The sequence below is a fragment of the Myxine glutinosa genome, chromosome 3 (genome assembly GCF_964187855.1).
Source record: "Myxine glutinosa chromosome 3, kmMyxGlut1.1, whole genome shotgun sequence".
NCBI lineage: Eukaryota > Metazoa > Chordata > Myxini > Myxiniformes > Myxinidae > Myxine > Myxine glutinosa.
The window spans coordinates 12,890,067-12,907,938 of NC_136263.1; the positions used below are offsets into that span (position 1 = coordinate 12,890,067).

Below are 17,872 nucleotides of genomic sequence, written 5' to 3' on the forward strand. Positions count from 1 at the left end.
AGCAATCAGAGATTTCAGACCCTCGCCAGGACATGTTTTCTGTGGTTTTTAAGGCTTTTGTGTTAAAACAAATATGGCGGCCAAACCACGTGACCGATGACGTCACCATTTTGTTTTTTCTCCACCAATTTATCCCGAGATGATCAAGAAATTTCATCTTGATCGGATGAAGTTTTGTGCTTGTCGAATTATGATGTCATAATGGAGGCACCTATGACATCATCATTAACATATTTTATTCCCCATGGACAGTTCTTTACATTGAGCCATGTCTCAATTTTTTCTATGCAGCGCTTTCGGAGATATAAAGGTGCAAAGTTTTTCGGTTTTTCTCAGATGGCGCCCATACCACGTAACCGATGACATCATAATTATTATCATTAAAATATTCTACAGGTGGAGTTGCACCTGTGGTGAAAATTTCCTGTCAATCGGACCAACGGTTGCAGAGAAAATCATATTTATTCTGTGCGGACAAACAAACAAACAGACAGACAAATGAAAAATCACTCAAAGAGTGACACTTGGCAAAAGAGAGCAAAGTAGAATGGCACTCAGTAGAGCATTCTTTTGACCTCAAAAATAATTAGTGGTTGAATTCTGTGACCTGATATGCAAATCGTCTTCAAAGTTTAAGTTGATCGGATGAAAATTGACAATTTTAGAAATTTGGCCTATGCTGACCAATTGGCCCATGTTGACCTCAAAAATAGTTGGTGGTTGATTTCAGTAAGCTGAAATGAAAATCCTATTGAAATTTCAAGTCAATCGGATGAAAATTGAGGCTTTTAGCAATTTGAAACAAAGTGGTTGACCTTTGGCCTATGTTGACCTCTTGGTCTATGTTGATCTCAAAAATAGTTGTTGGTTGAATTCAGTTCGCTGATATGAAAATCCCATTCAAATAATTGTTGTTGACCTTTGGCCTATGTTGACCTTTTGGCCTATGTTGATCTCAAAAATAGTTGGTGGTTGAATTCAGTTCGCTGATATGTAAATCCCATTCAAATTTCAAGTGAATTGAATGAAAATTGAGGATTTTATAAATTTGAAATTGTTGTTGACCTTTGGCTTATGTTGACCTTTGGCCTATGTTGACCTTTGGCCTATGTTGACCTTTTGGCCTATGTTGATCTCAAAAATAGTTGGTGGTTGAATTCAGTTGGCTGATATGAAAATCCTATTCAAATTTCAAGTCAATCGGATAAAAATTGAGGATTTTAGAAATTCAAAAAAAGCAGTTGACCTTTGGCCTATGTTGACCTTTTAACCTTTTGACCTCAAAAATATATAGGATCTTGTCGGACCACAAACTCTACCATTTGGTGAAATTGTGACCTATAGGCAAGTATAAGTGAGCAGACAGACAGACAAACACACAAACACAAACTGGAGTGATCAACATACTTGTGAAATTTTATTTTTTTGCCAAGTAACAAACGGACTCAAATGCAAGATCTCCAGAGGCGATCAGCTCCATGGCCAACTTTTGATCCCGTATGTAGGGGAGTTGCATATGCTCGTATGTTATAAGCAAGTCCATAAGAGGAGTGATCAGTACCTCTGTGTCTGATTTGTATATCTTATCTTGTGGCGGTTACCTTATGTGCAGGTAACCGCATGTGGCGGTTACCTTATGTGATTAACTTATTTGGGCATAATACACGTGCACGGGCCTGTTGGACTTGTGGTTGTGCGGACGTGACGCACGCGCGGTTGCCGGAGCCACGCCCTCCGAAGAGGGCTTTTGGCTTTATATAAGCATGCTGACTTCCGTTCGAGTTTAGTGTGCTGGATCTTGCTGTTACAAGAAACCATCTTCGAACCCTACGAATGGCCTCGTTCTCTCGCCTTCCGCGACCCCTAAAATCTCTTCTTATAATAGAGCAAACGTATATGGTTATGTATGTTTCTTTATATGCGACCAAAACGTCTTCTTCTTCTTCTTCAAATACAATTCGCACCCAAAAACACAGTCCGTGAACTCTTAATTACGTTTAGACTGCTGAGACCCCCTTTTTTTGCATATAAGATTGAGGCTCGTGTGAGACCTAACATCAATCACAAAAAAACAAAACAACATAAAACATAATGAGAGAGAGAGAGAGAGAGAGAGAGAGAGAGAGAGAGAGAGAGAGAGAGAGAGAGAGAGAGAGAGAGAGAGAGAGAGAGAGATAGAGAGATAGAGATAGAGATAGAGAGACAGAGAGACAGAGACACAGAGAGACAGAGACAGAGACAGAGACAGAGACAGACAGAAAAAAAGAAGAAAAAAAAAACAGGGACAACGGGAGATCTGAGGGGGGGGAGGAGAAGGGGGGAGGGTGAGGTATAAAACCCATGGACACTGCTCGGACTTCCAGGAAAGAAGTTGGTATTTCAAAAAAGTGGATCTGGGGTGAATTAATGGGGGTAGAAAAGATCAAGGTTTTGGATGGGGGAAGATAAGAGATGGTGGTGAACAGCTGTTTTAAAGACCTGGAGGGAGGAGGGGATTTAAGAGAGTGAGGGAGTATGTTCCAGAGGTGGGAGTAAAGAGGAATGAAGGAGTGAAGGTGATCAGAGATTCTTGATTTTGTCAATTTCACCAGAAGAGGGTTGCTGGCAGATCTTGTGCGTCCTGCAGGAATATTTGGGGCACAGAGCACAGACAGAGCTGGGGGAGCTAGGCCGGAGAGGAGTCGGTTGAAGACAGAAAACTACCTACCTGCTTGCTGTGATTGAGTGAAAGACCCTCAGAGATAGCTTCATCACGGGAGATTCCAATGATTCTGTAAGCTTTGGTTTCAACAGCGTGAAGCCGAGGTAGGGGTGAGGCAGGAGCTCCGGCCCACAAGGGCGAACAGTATTCCATTGAGCTGCAGATGAAAGCCTTGTATGTGGTGAGGAGCTCAGGTGTGCCAAGGAAGGACCGCACGGCAGAGGATGCCCAGTCGGCGACTGGCTTTGGAGGCCAGCTTGGAAATGTTTTTTCCCCAGGAAAGATCATGGCAGATGGTGAGCCCCAAAAGCTTGAGTGACAGAACTTATTGGAGAGGATTGTTGAAAAAGTAGATGGGAGGGTTGTTCAGTCGGTCTTTTCGGAGAGACATAGTATGAGTGAGAGATTTGTCAGGATTGAAAGACATGTTCCACTTGTTTGACCAGTCTGTGATTTTGTCCAGGTCTGCAGAGAGTGGGGAGGCTGCAGACTGCCGATCTGAGGGATGAGGAATGGAGCGGCAGAGAGTGGAGTCATCAGCAAAGAGATAGAGAGGATTTTCCAGAGAGTCGGAGAGATCATTGATGAAGACCAGAAGCAGCACGTCCAGAGTAGAGTGGCCTCGTCTGAAACCAAATTTATTGACAGAGATCAAGCCGTTGGAGAAGATGAAGGATTTGATATCCGAAGCAATGATGGATTCCATGACTTTGCTGATAATTGGGAGCAGGCTGATTGGTAGATGCCTCAGACCTTGGATGACCCTTTAAGTCCCCCAAGACCCTTAAGACCACCAAGACTCCTGAAGACCCAACATACCCTTAAAGACCCTGAAGACCCCAGAGGCCCAAAATACCCTCAAAGGCCCTGAGGATCCAAAATACCCTGAATACCCAAAATGGCCTCGAAGACCCAAAACACCTTGAAGACCCCGAAGACCCAAAACAGCTTGAAGACCCAAAACACCTGTGCGTCCTGCAGGAATATTTGGGGCACAGAGCACAGATAGAGCTGGGGGAGCTAGGCCGGAGAGGAGTCGGTTGAAGACAGAAAGACTGCCTACCTGCTTGCTGTGATTGAGTGAAAGACCCTCAGAGATAGCTTCATTGCGGGAGATTCCAATGATTCTGTAAGCTTTGGTTTCAACAGCGTGAAGCCGAGGTAGGGGTGAGGCAGGAGCACCGGCCCACAAGGGTGAACAGATTGAGGCTCGTGTAAATTGCTCTCTCTCATGCACAGATTTATCCCATCTCGTCTTCAGTTGTCATACCCTTCCTCCCGTCCATGGTACACGGAATCTTGTGGTGAGGCTATTGCCCAGAAACAACTTGCTTTCGTCTCCTGGAAAGCAAATCCAACGGAAGGAAATCTCATTTCCTTTCACAAAGCCCGAAACAAGTGTGTGTCCACCCTCAGGAGAGCCAGGAAACAATATCTCTCCGTTCTCAGGACCGAACTCTCTTATCTGTCTCCCTCTTCCAAATCCTGGTGGCGTCTGGTCAAATCTGTTTCTGGTGTTTGTTCCCCCTCCATCCCCTCCCTCACCTCAAATGGCCACACGGCTGACTCCGCACGTGAAAAAGCTGAATGCCTCAACTCTGTGTTTGCCTCTAAATCTTGTGTCCCAAACCCATCCCTCTCTGTACCCACCGTACCCAGTCGTACCCAGCTGCTCCTGGACTCTGTGTCCTTTCCTCCTGACAAGGTGGAAAAGTTTCTGTCAACCCTCGACTCTGATTCTGCAACTGGACCTGACGGCATCAGCCCACGGGTCCTAAAATCATGGTCTTCCGCTCTTTCACTCCCTCTCCCTGTTCTCTTCACCCTCTCTTTTGCTCAAGGTCATCTTCCATCTGCTTGGAAATCTGCCAACATCACTGCTTTGTACAAAAAAGGTGCAAAAACAGATCCCAGCAACTACAGACCAATCAGCCTTCTCCCAATTATCAGCAAAGTCATGGAATCCATCATTGCTTCAGATATGAAATCTTTCCTCTTCTCCAATGGCTTGATCTCTGATCATCAATTTGGTTTCAGACCTGGACACTCCACTCTGGACACGCTGCTTCTGCTTTCTCAACAATGGATGGAGGTCCTCAATGCCAAACAGGAAATTAGAGCAGTCTCCCTTGACATATCACGTGCCTTCGATACGGTCTGGCACCCCGCTCTGCTCATCAAACTCTCCTCTTTTGGTATCCATGGAAATCTCCACGCATGGCTGGCGGACTTCCTCTCAAGTCGTAGTCAACATGTGGCCCTGAATGGGTTTCTCTCATCTACTCTTCCTGTTCAGGCTGGAGTTCCCCAAGGCAGTGTTCTGGGCCCTGTGCTTTTTCTGGTCTTCATCAATGATCTCTCTGTTGGACATATGTTGTGTGCAAGAGACGAGATGGAAGGGAAGTGGTGTGAGAATGGTGAAGGGTAGGCAGGGACAGAAATACAAGTTTGTGTGGCAAGGGTGCCTGGAGGGCGTGAATGGTGTTGGTGTCCTGTTTTCTGAGGAGTTTGTAGACAGTGTGGTGAGTGTGATGAGAGTGAGTGATAGGTTGATGATGGTGAAAATGATGATTGGAAAGCTCTTGGTGAACGTCATCTCGGGATATGCTCTGCAGGTTGGTCGAAGCGATGAAGAAAAGGACAAGTTCTGGTGTGCGATAGAGAAGCTGATGGAAAACGTGAAAGATGAGGAAGTTGTTGTGGTAGGAGGAGACCTAAATGGACATGTGGGAAGGAGTATGGACGGTTTTGAGGGAGTTCATGGGGGTTACGGATATGGTGTGAGAAATGGAGAAGGTGAAAGGATTTTGGAGTTGCTGATGGAGCTGATTTGTTGATTTGTAATACTCAGTTCCAGACAGAGGATAATAAGCTTGTTACATACACGTCAGGTGGGTCGACGACAACCGTTGACTACCTGATGGTGCGTAGGCGAGATAGGGGGCACCTCCGGGACACAAAGGTGATCCCGGGGGAGGAGGCTGTTTCACAGCACCACCTGGTTGTCTGCAACGTAAGGGTGAAAGGTGCGAGGAGAGCTCGGCGGGTTAAGTACCAACCGAGAATGAAGGTGTGGAGGTTGAAAGAGGTGACAGTAAGGGAGGCATTAAAAGAGAGGCTGAGTAGGGTCGAGGATGATGTGGGTGAGCTTGAAAGTGGTTGGATGTCGATGAAAGCTAGTCTGTTGGGAGCCGTTGGTGAGGTATGTGGATGGACAAAATGACCACCGAGGCACTCGGAAACATGGTGGTGGGATGATGAAGTTGGAAAGAGGATTGACGAGAAGAGGAAGAAGTTCAAGGAGTGGCAGAAGGCGAAGGGTACGGGAGCAGAAACGGCAGAGCATGAAAGTTATAAGGCAGCCAGGAAGGCTGCAAAGGAAGAGGTAGCAAAGGCGCAGGAGGCATGTAGGAAAATGTTCGGAGAACGCTTGGATTCGGAAGAGGGTCAGAAAGCAGTATTCAGGATTGCAAAGCAGATAGCGAAAGAGAGGTGTGATGTGATGGCGGTGAGTTGCTTGAAGGACGAAGTGGGACAAATCGTTGTCGACCCAGATGGAATTAAAGGAAGATGGAAAAGATATATGGAAATGCTGTTGAATACAGAGAATGAATGGGATGGCAACATAGAGAGTAACCCTGTTTTAGGACCGGCAGAGAAGATAACTGAGAAGGAAGTTGAGGAAGCGATAAAAGCAATGAAGGGTAGAAAAGCGGGAGGGCCGACGGGAGTTGTGGGAGATATGTTGAAGGCAGCAGGAAGTTGGGGTGTGAAGAGAATGACAGAGATCTGTAATCTGCTGGTGAAAGAAGGCCGCATTCCAGTGGATTGGGAACTGAGTACCCTCGTCCCTCTATACAAGGGGAAAGGTGACCCTCTGGAGTGTGGCTCGTACCGAGCGATAAAGTTATTGGAGCATGGAATGAAGGTATTGGAAAGGGTGTTGGAGAGGAGGATAAGGAAGAAAGTGAAGATCGACGAAATGCAGTTTGGATTCATGCCAGGAAGAGGAACGACAGACGCGCTTTTCATTGTGAGGCAGTTGCAGGAGAAGTACATGGAGAAGAGGAAGAAGTTGTTTCTTGGGTTTGTTGATCTGGAGAAAGCATTCGATAGGGTACCACGCAAAGTATTGACATGGGCATTGAGGAAGTTAGGAGTGGAGGAATGGTTGATCAGAGTAGTGATGGCAATGTACAAAAGAGCGCGCACAGCTGTAAGGACGAAGGACGGGAACAGTGGTGAGTTTGAGGTGAAGGTGGGAGTGCATCAGGGGTCGGTACTAAGTCCACTACTATTTGTAGCTGTGATGGAGGTGCTGGCTCAGAACGTAAAGGAGGGTTTACCGTGGGAGTTGTTGTATGCAGATGATCTGGTGTTGATTGCGGAAAGTATGGATGGACTGAAGGAAAAGATGAACACGTGGAAGGAATGTATGGAGACAAAAGGTCTGAAGGTGAATATCGGAAAGACGAAGGTGATGGCAAGTGGTAAAGCATGTGGTGAGGTGGAAAGAACTGGGAAGTGGCCCTGTGCTGTGTGTAGGAAGGGTGTCGGAGTGAACTCCATTCAATGTACAATGTGCGCTGAGTGGGTTCATCAAAAATGTAGTGGTCTGAGAGGGTCATTAACCAGTGTGGCAGCTACATTCAAATGTAAGGTGTGCACAGAGGGAGCTGCAGATGGGGGAAATGTTGAGTTGGATCTTGGAGACGGCGTGAAGCTGGAAGGTGTGAAAACATTTTGCTTCCTCGGAGACATGCTGAATGGAGAAGGTGGATCAGACTCGGCAACGGTTGCTCGAGTGAGATGTGCATGGAAGAAGTTTCGGGAACTGAGTGGCGTGCTGATGATTAGGGGAGTGTCGTTGAAGCTGAAGGGAAAGGTGTATGCTGCATGTGTGAGAAGTGTTATGATTTATGGGAGCGAGACATGGGTAATGAACGTCGAGCAGCAACGAAGGTTGGAAAGGGTGGAAATGTGAATGGTTCGACGGATGTGCGGAGTCTCGTTGAGAGAGAGGAAGACAAATGATGAATTGCGAAAGATGATGGGAATAGAGCCTGTGATTGATGCAGTGGTAGAGGAACAGGTTGAGATGGTTTGGTCATGTGTTGAGGAAGGATGAAAGTGACTGGTTGAGAAGAGTGATGGAAATGAATGTAGAAGGAAGCAGAGGACGGGGAAGACCGAGAAAGACTTGGCTAAAGATGGTGGAAGAAGAAATGCGGGCAAGGGGGTTAACAAGGAGAGATGCAGAAAATACGGCAAAATGGAGAAGATTGTCATGGGGACCGCAAGGCTAACCCCCACTCTAGCAGGGAAAATGGCCTTTAAAATGCATGTTGTTGTTGTTGTTGTTGTTGTCAATGATCTCTCTGACTCTCTTGAAAATCCTCTCTATCTCTTTGCTGACGACTCTACTCTCTGTCGCTCCATTCTTCATCCCTCAGATCGGCAGTCTGCAGCCTCCTCACTCTCTGCAGACCTTGACAAAATCACAGACTGGGCAAACAAGTGGAACATGTCTTTCAATCCTGACAAATCTCACACTCTTACGATGTCTCTCCGAAAAGACCGACTGGACAACCCTCCCATCCACTTTCTGAATAATCCTCTTCAAGAAGTTCTGTCACTCAAGCTTTTGGGTCTCACTATCTGCCATGATCTTTCCTGGGAAAACCACATTCAAATCTGGCCTCCAAAGCCAGTCACCGACTGGGCATCCTCCGTCGTGCGAAGTCCTTCCTTGGCACACCTGAGCTCCTCACAACATACAAGGCTTTCATCCGCAGCTCAATGGAATACTACTCTCCCCTCTGGGCTGGTGCTCCTGCCTCACACCTAGCTCGCCTTCACGCTGTTGAAACCAAAGCATTCAGAATCATTGGAATCTCCCGCGATGAAGCTAACTCCAAGGGCCTCTCACTCACTCACCGCAGGCAGGTTGGTGGTCTTTCCGTCTTCTACCGACTCCTCTCTGGCCTTGCCCCCCCCCCCCCCCCCAGCTCTCTCTGGGCTCTGTCCCGCAAATATTCCTACAGGTCGCACAATATCTGCCTGCAACCCTCTTATGGTTAAACTGCCAAAATCAAGACTCTCTGCTAATCTTCACTCCTTCATTCCTCTTTTCTCCTGCCTCTGGAACAAACTCCCTCATCCCTCACTCTCTTCAATCCCACTCCTCCCTCCAGGTCTTTAAAACAGCTGTTCACCACCATCTCTTATCTTCCCCCATCCAAAACCTTGATCTTTTCTACCCCTGCTAATTTCACCCCAATTCCACTTTTTTGAAATACCAACTTCTGTCCTGGAAGTCCTTGGTGTCCTTGTGTTTTATACTTCTCCCCCCCCCCCCCCCCTTTCCCACGCCTCCTTCCCCCAAGCCCTTTCCCTCCCACACATCTCCCTGCTCTCAAATGTTGTGTTTGTGTGCTTCCCCTTCTCTCCCCATCTTGTCTTCCGCTCCCTCTTTTTATATATTTTGTTTGTCTGTTTGATTTGTTTGTGAAATTAATGTTAGCTCTTTCAACGAGCCTCGATTCTGTATACAAAAAAAAAGAAAAGAAAAAAAAAAGACCCCAAAACCCTGAAAACAAAACACCCTCAAGACCCTCAAAGACCTTTAGACTCAAAATACCTTTAAATACACTGAAGAACCAAAACACCCCAAAGACCCAAAATACCCCTCCAGGCCCAGAGGATCCAAAAGACCCTGAAGACCCAAATGGCCCTGAAGACCCAAAACACCATGAAGACCCAAAATACCCTGTAGACCCAAAAGACACCAAAATGGTCGAAGAAGCCTATCCCTCTGAAACGGTGTGTGGTGAGGCGCGCAGAGCGCGCCGAGTCATGCTAATAATATTAATATAATATATTTGTACATACAGTATATTAATGATAATAACATAGCCCCCCCTGACCACTCTTGTCGGGGGCTGGTGCTTCTAGTATATATAACATGTGTATAAATAATGATTCATATTCATGTACAATCACAATCGTGTATGTGTATATCGTGATTCATGTATGTATTTATGGTGTGTGTGTGTGTGTGTGTGTGTGTGTGTGTGTGTGTGTGTTTGTGTGTGTGTGTATACGTACGTGCCACCGCCACAGGTCGTCATCTCCACTCACGAGTCTCTGAGACTGAACAGAGCCTTCCCTGATTCTGAAGCATCCATCTTCATCCCATAAGGGAAGCATAACTCATGGACCAAGCTGCTTCCTTATCCATGCCCTGTTTCTTCCTCCGTCCCCAAAGTGCTGACGATCTAAAGCCGCACAACCTCAACATGTGGCCTCCTGGGTGCCCGGTCTAGGTCTCTTCTTTCTCGGTCTCATCCTTAATTGAAGGGATAGAGTTGACAAAACCCAACATGCTGCAAGGCAAGGCCAGTGTACCAGGTGGCATCCCAAACGCATGTAGATTGGCGCATCTCCGGGCATCACTATGAGGCCTTCTACCCCACCAAACTGCAGCCCCTGGCTCGCTCCTATCGACGTCATTGTATTTGGCGCAGTCTTCGATCCCATGAACTCGGTCCCATACGGGTTGAACTTGGCAAAAAGGGAGTCGCCAAAGCTTGGGTTTTCATTCTCAGCGTGATGGTGTCGGCAAAATCCAACAAGCAGCAATGCCAAGCCGCGTTCCAAAGGCATGTTGATCAGCGCGATTTGAGGCACCACATGCACTGACCCCTCCCTCACCACAAAGCTCATGTCCTTTAGTCAGTTCTCACTCCCATCAAAGTCGTTGGATTTGGCACAGTCCCACAAAATCCAGTTTCTCTCATCCTCAATGGGTGGAATTTTGCAATAGGGAGTTCGCCAAAGCTCGGGCCTTCTCTCCCGGCAGCATGCGGCTAGCAAGTCCCACCAAGCTGCAGGTCCAGGCCACATCACAAATGTATGTCTAACAGCGTGATACCGGGAACCTCGTGCGCATCTTGTCCCATTGAAGTTGCCATTTTTGTCTCGGTCTTCACTGCTTTCAAAAGTGATGCATTTGACATAGCCCTCAGTCCTTTCTGTCCCAGGCGAAAGGGAGGAGGCAAGTCACGCTGCCTCCCATTTGCCGTGTGTGTGTGTGTGTGTGTGTGTGTGTGTGTGTGTGTGTGTGTGTGTGTGTGTGTGTGTGTGTGTGTGTGTGTGTCAGTCAGTCAGTCAGTCAGTCAGTCAGTGTCAGTGTCAGACTTAGATTCTCCTTTGCCTTCTGACAAAGGATCACCACACACTGCTTCCGCAGAACCATTCTACATTTGAGTAGGTGACTGGTTCACTGGAGGTCTCTGTTGATGGTGTTTTACTGGGATGTTTTAATTCTTCCTCTCTGTCTCCTTCCATGTGGTTGCCATGTCAAAGCCTGGTAGGAGATTTGTGCCCTTTCTAATGCTTATTAGATTAAGGATCGTGAAGCTGGGCTTATTAGATGGCCAAGCTATGTCGGTGTTATTTTTCTGCAAAGTATCAGAGTTGGTGTTGTAGCCTGGTGTTGGCTTAGCGGTTAGGGTGCCGGCTTGGGATCCTAGGATCCTGGGTTCGAATCCCTGTCGATCGCTGAATTAACGCCAGGGGGGTTGACTCAGCCTGTCATCCTTCCGAGGTCGGCAAATTGAGTACCAGCTTGCTGGGATGAATGATCACGATGTGTACCCCGGTTTAGAATAGGTACACCATATCCCTGCGCATCGTAAGAGGCGACCAAAGGTTGGCGTCAGGAAGGGCATCCGGCCATAAAAACATTGCCTCAAACAGGGAACCATGATTGTCATGGGGCCCGCAAGGCTAACCCCCGCTCTAGCGGGGAAAATGGCCTTAAAACGATCATTCATTCATTCATATCAGAGACATAGGGTTGCTTTGTTCTCTTTCTTACTTCCACATTGGTTACAAAGTCAGTCCATTTGATGCCAATATTTTTTACGTAGGCATCTGCTATCAAAGGCATCCATTTTGTGCTCTTGGAACTTTTTCATTTGCCAGCTGTCTATTGGAACAACATCACTGTTGTAAAGTTTGATTTTGGTGCTCAGGCTGATCTTCTTGCTTTTCCAAATATTGTTGAATCGATTGAAGACACCACAAGCTTTCCTAATGCCGCAATTAATTTCACCATCTATTTCACCAGTTGAATCAATGTTGCTACCAAGAGATATGTGAAGCCCTTGACATCTTTTACCATTGAGCCATTCATATAGATCAGGGGTTCTTAACCATTTTCCCTGTCAAGACTCCCAATGGATTGCCCACAATGTCCCCATACCCCCTTCGTCAGAGTGTTGACTGACCAAGGTGCACCGAAGGTACACATAGCTCGGGGGGGCTGGGGTCATGTCCCCCTAGAATTTTTTGATTTCTAGGTGCTCTGTGGTGCATTTTGAGGGGTGTTTTTACTTTAATTGCCTATTTTTTGGATGAAAATTGATAACTTATTACCCAGAAAATGGGCCAAATTCGGGGAGCCGCGCCTGATTACTCGTCCCATTAGGTTCCAGTGTGACTTCAAAATATCTCAGTAGCTTAGTTTTACATATGGATAATTAGAAACAGAACAGGAAAGAAAATCATTAGGATTTTATCCCTATTAATTTATTTGCTTGTTAACAAAGAAACAAAACAAGCTAAACTAAACTAAAACATGCAAGTTTTATGCAAGCCGTTTTACTAATCTAGTGAGATTGTTGCTGCTGTTTTCGTGCAATCAGAATATGGAATCGGGGCACAGTTTGTGACAACGCCACTCGCATATCATCGGACACATCAAGTTGATTTCTCCACTTTGATTTCAGGTTCAATAATGCAGAGAAACCTGTTTCACAGAGATACGTAGTTGTGAAGGGAACCAACACATTCATTGCCCTCTTCGCCAAGCTAGGGTAAGCTGCTATCTGCTCACACCAAAACTGCTTAAAATCCAGCCCAGCCTTTCTGAAATCAGCTTTCTTTCTTTGATCTTCTTGGAACTCGATCAAATCACCCGTCACTAAATCATTGTCACTCATTGTAGAAATATCAAACAAGAAAGGGTTCTGGATCCAAATGGGTTCCGTGCTAAGATCATAAATATCTGAGAATGAAGTAACCCTCAAAATTGGTACTTAGGACTTTCAAATGGTCCCTATTAGGTTTACTCTCCATGAAATGGAGAGTAACCTATTATTATTGCTAGAGTTTTTCTTATTATTATTCTTCCACCCTATTTTGCACCTCCAAAAACTTCATAATTAATGTTCTCAGTAACCGTTGGTCGGATTGACAGGAAATTTTCTTCAAATGATCGTCTCGGCTCGTATAATTTTTTATTGCTAATTATGACGTCATTGGTCACGTGGTATGGGCGCCATATTGTATAAAACATTCAAATTAGCCCCTCTGTATCTCTGAAACGGCTCAATGGAAAAAATTTGAGGAATGGCTCATTCAAAAGAACTCTGCAATCGGAACAAAAAACATGTGTATCGAGTATATTAAAAATGCTAACGTTAAGAGGTTAGAATTCGTCAAACAAAATTTTTTCTCCCCCGAAAATGAGATTTTTTCCCCAGATGCTTAGTTAAAAAAAAAACTCAGAATGCAAAAAATTTCGAAGTCATACGTCACATGGTTCGGCCGCCGTCTTGTTTTTCGTGAAAACTACGAAAACCCCTTTTTCTCCAACTGCTGAACGGATCAAGGCCAAATTTGGCATGCATATTCGCATACCCATGACGAACAAAAAAGCCTCTGAGCACGACGTCATCCGACACATGGTTTCAGAGTTATGACGTTTTTAAGCACAAACTAGAAATGGTATCACCTCCATAATTTTGAAGATATCGAGTGGAAACTTTACACAAATGTTCCTCATGGGGTGATGTTTCAACGTTTCTTGAGACGTTTTGATGTCACATGTTTTGGCCGCAATAAATAACGGAAGGAAAATTTCTTAAAAAGCTCCTAACACTTGAACCACTGCATTGATTGACTTGAATTTTTAATGCAATGTAGCTCTCATCAAGCGGAACAGTTGTGCAAAATTTCAAAATGATTGGAAGTACGGTCTCGAAGCTATAAGTCTTTATTGTTGAAAGAAGAAGAAACGCACCATTTTGTCCTTCCAGGCCATGATCACGATCACACGACCTCTCGCGGTCATTTTAACCTCAAATAAAATTATAATTGAAGATTTGTCAACAGCTGAGGTATATTAAACAAGCGAATAAACAGATTTAGTCAAATTCTGACTTTTTTAACTCGATCGCATTTGACAGAGTTGTGAGATGCTCAAGAAGAATAAACCTCGTTTGGCTTCTCAGATAAAATAAATAATTCTGGCTCTGCAATTTCACGTTTTTTTTATTTTAAAAATCGCTTTTTCTGCAAGCATTGCACGGATTGACATGAAATTTTCACCACAGGTGCACCATAGGATGTCTGTTGAATATGGGATGTTGTGAAATTAACATCATTTAAAGCAATCCTTTAAATTATTTATATTTAAGTTTAGGAACAACCGATACTGTACAATTAATTAAGTGTGTGTGTGTGTGTGTGTGTGTGTTTGTGTGTGTGTGTGTGTGTGTGTGTGTGTGTGTGTGTGTGTGTGTGTGTGTGTGTGTGTGTGTGACTGACTGTGTGTGTGTGACTGTGTCAGTGTCAGTGAATAAAAGAGAGATAGAATTGTGGGGAACAGAAATGAAAAAACGAGATGTGTGTGTGGGTGGGGGGGGGGGGGGGGGAGGGATGGAGGGATGTTTGTGTGGGGGGGGGGGGGTTGGTGTGTGCCTGTGTGTGTTAGGGGTGGGGGGGGGATGTGTGTGTGTGTGTGTGTGTTGGGGGTGGGGGTGTGGGAGGATGTGTGCGTGTGTTTGCGTGAAGGGGGGGATGTGGGGGTGTGTGTGTGTGGGGGTGTTTGTGTGGGGATGTGTTTGTGTGGGGATGTGTGTGTGTGGGGATGTGTGTGTGGGGGGATGTGTGTGTGTGTGGGTGTGGGGAGTGGTTGGGGTGTGCGTGTGGAGGAGGGGGGGTTGGATGTGTGTGTGTGTATATGTGTGGATGGGCGTGCGTGTGGGGGGAGGGGTGTGGGGGTGTTTGTGTGTGGGTGTGTGTGTGTGTGGGTGGGGGTAGGGGGGATGTGTGTGTGTGTGTGTGTGTGTGTGTGTGTGTGTGTGTGTGTGTGTGTGTGTGTGTATCCAAGGGGGTTGTGTCAAAGCATGTCCAATGAAAGTGGGGTTGTATGAAAATTGGGGTTGTATCAAAAGTGGGTGCGAGTGAACCGGTCATCACTGCCAGCAGTTTTAAAGTGGCAGTTCTAGTTATTATTATAATTTATTACGAGTCCCATACCCCCAGATTCTGGTCCCCATACCTCCAAGGGGTATGCATACCCCAGGTTAAGAACCCCAGATTTGGATGGCAGCATCGCCATCGTTTCCATGCTTCCTGATACTCATCACTTCTTTTTTGCTCCATTGATCTTCAGAACAATTAATGCTTGTGTACTGTACACCAATGTCTGCCAGCCTCTGCAGCTCATTCTCATGTTCAGCTCACAGAGTGATGTCATCCGCAAAGTAAAGATTTACAAGAAGTTTGTTTTCTCACCATGTAAGTGCAACATTAAGAGTGCCATTGGGGGAGATGGATACCCCAAGCTAAAGCATGCCCTTTCTAATGCTTAGAAATTTTCTAATGCTTAGTTTTCTAATGCTTTCCATGCTTCATGGCATGACCTTATGCTCTCGGGAAGTGCAACATTAAGAGTGCCATTGGGGGAGATTACGTTGGCGAGTGTCATGGGGAGGGGTTAAGGCGCTCTACGACGACTAATTGTTCCATCAGAGGGTCTGCTAGTCGTTTACATATTATGTGCTTAGATAGACCCTACCCGTGGTTTAAGGGAATCAGGACACATGCGTTGTGTGGGCTATAGATAGGTCTTATTCCTCTTCTCCTCAATGCTCTTCCTCTTCCCCACTCGGCACTCCTCTTTCTTTTCTTCCTCCAGTAACACACTATTTATGGCCCACATATGGTAGTTACCATTGCATGCTTAGACACAGTACCAATTCGGTTTCTCTTTCTTACCAGACACATTTAGATACAGTACAATTTAGATTTCTCTCTATCTCTCTCTCTCTCTCTCTCTCGCTCTCCTTCTCTCTCTCCCTCTTTCCTGAATCCAAATCACCCATAATAACTGCCCCTTCTTTAACCATCGTTGATGCACCACACACAGCCACTTTAATAATCACCACACCTCACGCAAGCCAGAATCTAGAGAGGGAAAAGGAGCCAGAACCTTCTGCCTGTTTAAACGCGCTTGTCGGGAAAAGCTGGCAGGTGGGAAAATCCATTAAGGAAAAAAGGGTACACTGGCTGTGCAAAGGACATCTCCAGTGCGAGTTGACTGACAGCAGCAGAAGGAGGCGGGGCCTGGGAGTTCACCAATGGGAACGCGCCCCTACGGGTCAAAGGTCAAAATATGACCTCATGCTCTCGGGAACTCTGCCTCCCATGAACTTTGATCCCTGAGTCTCCAGGTGGCTTAAAAGGATGGAACAGAGAGCTATGCAATGCTGTTGAACCTCGCCAGGGACTTTGCTGCACCTTGTACTGGAGATGACCTGTCTGCCACTGGGACCAGAATGAGAGCGCTACCGGGAATCTGTGCTGGAGACGAGATTGAGTGCACTGGAGCCAGGCTGCGTTGAACAAGGAGATCGAGGGCAAGCAGGCAGGATGTCCCTGCTGCGGAGGACATAGCTCCAGACTGATATACATGACTTTCTCTTGTTGTCTCTCTGATTAACTTTCAAATTCATCTACCTAAGACTCACAAAGAGCTGCCAACTGGTGCCAAGGAGCTATCAACGACCTTGGCCTTGTCCTTTTCTGGGCGGCACCAGTTGGCAGCTTACTGACTCACAACTCATACTCGGCGGTGCCCCCAGTGAGTCAAAGGGCTGCCAAGACACCCTGATCTATTCCTCTACCATCTTCTCCTCTTTCTCTCTTGTTTCCACGGTACAGTCTGCTGGCACCATGTCTTGTGTATGGTTAAGTAAGATTGTAGCATGGGATAAGCATGAAGGGTTACCATTTTTTTGACTGTTTTCTTTTATTCTCTTTCGCTGATTGCTACTTGTAAATATTCGCTTGTTTGCTACATGGTTTGTTTCCATCCTGCCCATTTTGTCTCATTTTCTATTGACTCGATTAAGCGTGTAATAGTTTAGAAAGCCGGGAATTTCTGCCCCACTGATTGGCTCTGTAATTTAGCTGGTACGTACTTGATGGTTCTGCTCGACCATACCTGATTTAGTAGACAAGTACGCATCGAGGGTACGTGCCCAAATTGCCATGGCCAACCCACCAGAAAGGTAACACTTTTTGTAGAAGAGTGAGGATCCTGCCAGGTTTGGCGGTACCAATCGGCGTTCATGTTTCACGAGCAACCCACCGGACCGCAGAGTTGGCTGTAGCTGGTGGCCTCAAGTCTGGAGTGTAGGAGGAGTCCGAGAAGCACCCTCGCGGTGAAGCCCAAAACCATGTGTGTGATCATACTAATGTGTTATTCAAACTTCTTTCCAAACAATTTAAATAATTTGTTGATTAATTTATAATGGCATTTACAATTCAAACAACAACAACAACAACATGCATTTTAAGGCCATTTTCCCTGCTAGAATTGTGAATTGCATTTGCAATTCGTGATTATTTATTTAAACTGGAGTTGAGATGTATGGAAGCACTTAATGATAGAGGGTAAAGAGTCAACAGACTTGTAGAAAGGATTAAGATCTACCACGTTCAGTATTTCCTTTTTAAGTGACAATATAGGATGAACCTTTCCCATATAGTGTGAATGTACAATAATTTGAGGCCCTTTTTTGCCCTCAGCAGTCACATTTGAGTGATGAGGAAGCATCTGTCTTTTAGTATACCAAATCACCTCTTTGTGAATACCGGGAGCTATGATTGGTCATTTAGGAATTTTAAGCAGTAAGAAAACCAAAAACAAATTGTGCAAAATAGTTTAAAGATGTAACTTGTGTTTTCAGGATAACCACATATCCATCCCCTCTATCCTTGCTCTGCAGCTCTGGAATAACTACTTCCACCTGGCAGTGGCTTTTCTGACTCAGGAATCTCTGCAGCTTGAGAACTTCTTTCCAACCAAGTGGA

At 45.7% G+C, this 17,872-nt stretch overlaps 1 protein-coding gene across 1 annotated transcript in view; it reads left to right on the forward strand.

Annotated features, from left to right (window-relative positions):
- LOC137423806 (dedicator of cytokinesis protein 1) overlaps positions 1-17,872 on the forward strand; it is a 968,048-nt gene that overhangs the window by 485,725 nt on the left and 464,451 nt on the right. The window contains exon 31 of the mRNA XM_078773719.1: positions 17,788-17,872. This exon is cut by the window's right edge and continues 16 nt beyond it. Within this exon, the coding sequence (XP_078629845.1) occupies positions 17,788-17,872 (85 nt within the window). The remainder of the gene's footprint in view (positions 1-17,787) is intronic.